The sequence below is a fragment of the Notothenia coriiceps genome, unplaced genomic scaffold (genome assembly GCF_000735185.1).
Source record: "Notothenia coriiceps isolate Sejong01 unplaced genomic scaffold, NC01 NC01_scaffold00037246, whole genome shotgun sequence".
Lineage (NCBI taxonomy): Eukaryota > Metazoa > Chordata > Actinopteri > Perciformes > Nototheniidae > Notothenia > Notothenia coriiceps.
The window spans coordinates 28,660,028-28,664,303 of NW_011369947.1; the positions used below are offsets into that span (position 1 = coordinate 28,660,028).

General features: G+C 41.5%; 1 protein-coding gene across 2 annotated transcripts in view; it reads left to right on the plus strand.

Moving 5' to 3' along the window:
- pi4k2b (phosphatidylinositol 4-kinase type 2 beta) overlaps window positions 1–4,276 on the plus strand; it is a 21,320-nt gene that overhangs the window by 10,462 nt on the left and 6,582 nt on the right. For both annotated transcript variants that reach the window (XM_010795416.1, XM_010795417.1), the window contains exon 8: window positions 739–841. In XM_010795416.1, coding sequence (XP_010793718.1) covers window positions 739–841 — 103 coding nt within the window. The remainder of the gene's footprint in view (window positions 1–738; window positions 842–4,276) is intronic.

Below are 4,276 nucleotides of genomic sequence, written 5' to 3' on the forward strand. Positions count from 1 at the left end.
AACAAAGACGAGATTACGTCCAAAACACGTCAGGCATTGTTTCTGATAGCAATTTTCCGTGGGTCCGCTGCCGATTTGACGTCAGTTCGGATGGAATCTGTATCCGCTCGTTGTACACCCGTTTTTAAAAGATTTGTGTACGGAGGAAAAGAGAGAGGGTTTTATTTTTTTGACGCTGCGTGAGTTCCCCGACGCACCGGGGACACATGTGTGTATAAAAGACATCACAAAGTGCATTTTGCATGATAGGTCCCCTTTAAATCTTTGTATTTTTGTCAAAAAAATAATGCATTTATGTTTCTAGTAAAATAATACATTTGTAGTACAATCATTGTGGTATATACTGATAAACCTTATTGAAGGTGTCAATGAATAAATAATTAATATATCCAATGGCCAGGACCAGTGAGCGCTCGGCCTTTTGATTCCGTTACATAAGTTCTGATCAGTTTGGATTTAAAATTTTAAAAAGTTATTTATAGACTTTTTTGGCTAAAATGTGTGTCACAACCCTTGGCTGGCTCCTCCTCATCCTCGTGTGGAGCCCTGCCAGAGCCCTGTCTGACTCATCATCAATCAATATGTGACATGGGATGATGAATGAGCAAAGGTTGTCATCTATCTGTGGCAATTAATCAGGCCTCTGGACTGTGATCAATGACGTGTCTGATCATGAATCATTCATCTCTCAGAGAGCTGTTGGTAACGATTTCTCTGATCCCCCCACTCTCTCTGTAGGATGCAGATTGGTCAGAGAATACTTCTGACTCGTGCATGAAGATCGCAGCGATTGACAACGGCCTGGCCTTCCCCTTTAAACACCCGGACGAGTGGAGAGCCTGTACGTTGATCTGTTTCCTCCAATCAGATCTCTTCTTTCATGTCCTGTCAACAACTGTCCTTCCTGATAACGGTGGAAACAGCAGTTATTGAGTTCCATGATGAATTCATTACTTTTGTCATTAAATCTATAGGATGACAATCACAACTACAGGGCACAGCATCTGAACATACAGTGGGGCAAAACAGTATTTAGTCAGCCACCAATTGTGCAAGTTCTCCCACTTAAAAGATGAGAGGCCTGCAATTTTCACCCTAGGTATACCTGCAAAGCATGAGAGACAAAATGAGAAGAAAAAACAATCCCAGCAAAAAAAAAATCACATTGTCCTGATTTTAAAGAAGTTTATTTGCAATTATGGTGAAAATAAGTATTTGGTCCCAATAACAAAAGTTCATTCAATAGCTTTGTTATCATACGCCTTTGTTGAGGCAATGACCAGAGGTGCAGGATACGTTTCTGTAAGTCTTCAGTCAAGGTTTCCAAACACTGTTGCTGGTAATTTTGGCCATTCCTCCATGTAGATTCCTCCCTAGAGGCAGCGATGTTTGGGGCTGTCCGGCTGGGCCAACACGGACTTTCAACTCCTCGCAAAAGATTTCTTTGGGTTTGAGAATCTGGAGACTGCCTAGGACGCACTCCCCAGGACCTTGAAATGCTCTTACGAAGGCACTCCTTCGTTGCCGGCGCGTGTGTTTGTGGATCCATTGTCATGCTGAAACAGACCCAGGCCACGTTTCATCTTCAATGCCCTTGGCTGATGGAATGAGAGTGTCACTCAAAAATCTCAGCGATACCAAAATACATGGGCCCCCATTCATTCTTTCCTTTAGGGCAGCGGATGCAGATCGTCCTGGTCCCTTTGGCAGAAAAACAGGCGCGCAAAAAGCATGAATGTTCCACCCCGCCATGTTTCAACAGTAGGTATGGTGTTCTTTGGATGCAACTCAGCATTCTTTCTCCTCCAAACATGCTAGTTGAGTTTTTTACCAAAAAAAGTTATATTTTTGGTTTTCATCTCACCATATGACAATTCTACCCAATCCTCTCTGGATCATCTAAATGGGCCTCTAGCAAACAATTTCCAGACGGGCCCCCTGGAGGCATGTAGCTGGCTTAAAGGCAGTGGGACACGTCTGCCACTGGCAGGATGTTGAGTCCTTTGCGGCCCGTAGTGTGTTAGCTGATGGTAGCCTTTGTTGCTTTGGTCCCAGCTCTCTGGCAGGCATTGATAGGTCCGCCCCGTGTGGTTCTGGGATTTTGCTCCCGTTGTGTGATCATTTTGACCCCACGGGGTGAGATCTTGCGTGGAGCCCGCAGATCGAGGGAGATTTCAAGTGTTCTTGTATGTCTTCGCATTTTCTACATAATTGCTCCCCACAGGTTTATGTTCTCAGCGACCAAGCCTGCTTAGCGCTCTATTGCAAATTTCAGTCTTCCCAGCCCTGGTGCAGGTCTACAATTTTGTTTTGGTGTCGCTTTGACAGGCTCTTTGGTCTTGGGGCCATAGTGGAGTTGGGTGTGACTGGTTTGAGGTTGTGGACCAGGTGTCTTTTATACTGATAACGAGTTCAAACCAGGTGCCAATTATACCCGTTACAAGTGGAGGAAAGAAGAGGCCTCTTAAAAGACAGAAGTTACAGGTCTATGAGAGCCAGAAATCTTGTTTGTTTGTAGGTGACCAATAGGCTTATTTTTACCACGATAAATTCTGGGCAAATAGCTGCTTAAAATGCAGAGCAATGTGATTTTCTGGAATTTTTTTTGCTCGCTTTTTTTTGTCTATCAATGAGTTGAGGTATTAGCCTAGAGAACTTTTAATTACAGGGCCTCATGCATCTTTTTTAAGTGGGAAAGAACTTTGCACAATGTGGTGGCTGACTAAATAACTTTTTTTGCCGCCACTGTATGTATTTAAATTCAATGATGCATAACGCATTTCATAAATTGTTTGAATTAATGGTTTTTAATTGTTGAATATAATTTCTTTGGCTGTTTGTTATAGGAAAATAATAAGGTCAGAGGAAAGTTTTTTGGGGATATATTGGGAATACACTTATGCTTAGCAGGCAGACAATTAGGCTTAGCTGCATTAGCACACTGGAAACAGGCAAAAAACATCTAATAATGAGATTAAAACGCTAATTGTAGGTGGATTTAGTTTGTTCCTTTTAGTTGACTGTGTCACGACCAACATCATATAACAAAGAGCAATTAAACCTTAAACAAATATGGACAATTTGTGATTGGAGAAGGGTTAACAAGTAAAACCCCATCGGGCAACAGAGCGAAACATGCTTCGCAAGAAACAGCGTCTTGAGGGCTTCTTAAGCATTTAATAAACACTATGAAATGTGTCATTAGCTAAACTTAACGGGAAGAAACTCGCTTTCAGAAAAATATTAACGGCATGTTTAGCTAAACGAAACAAAAGGTATATACAAAGGGGGCTCTGAATTAGCCCTGAGGCGCGAAAAAAGGCTAAACGCATATAGGCAGCAGACATGCAAGGTAAATATACCCTTATTACTTATCAAATCTGCACAAACAAGATATCGATAGGCAAGCCTGAGATTCCACAGATTTCAGACATATACAGTATCATCACTTGAGCGATCAGAACTCGCGAGCAAGGGAAGCAAACACAGAACATCACAACACATAGCATTACGGAGCAACACAGGGGAGAAATTCTTAGGCCTATGCTGTTGTTCTGATCAAAAGTTGTGGTTCAATGGCATAAAACGATAAAAAAAAAAACGCTGCTGAAGGTTAATCCATAGGTTAAATCGCAATGTGTCTTGTCATTTGAAATGATTAGGCTATAATCCATCATTCATATTTATGTCGAATAAGCGGAGATTTCATATTAGGCGGGCTACGAGAGGGGTGCTGTGCGGGTGTATGGACAGCTTCCGGTTTTGGCATGTCACCGGCTACGCATGCACTCGTTCAGGCACAACTGGGTAAATGTTTAGATGGATTTAGGAACTTCCCCTCTATTCTATTGGCTCTAACGGTTAAAAAGAGGGAAAATCATGCAAAAATCGACCGAGGGGCCCGGCCATAGATATGGAAATACAGCCAAAATAGCCCCAGTAGTGTTTTTTCTTTCTAAATCTCTCTAAAAAGGTCAATGTCAGCTTGTTTTGCATCAATCTTGATCAGGGTAGCTTATTATATGTTCAGATCGTTTGGATCCTAAAGCTTTAGTCTACTATGCATCATATCAACGGTGGTGTTTCACTTATAAGAAATGTTTTTCTTTTTGGAAGCGGACACTATACGATTTAGCATTGTTTTTACTAATACTTCCCAACTCTGAATTATACGTTAAAATAAAAAAAATTCTATATTGATTCTGACTTCTACCATCCAAGCTCACAGGCTTTATCATTGCTTGAGAAAAAAGATTATTAATTAGCCCGCTTTTTA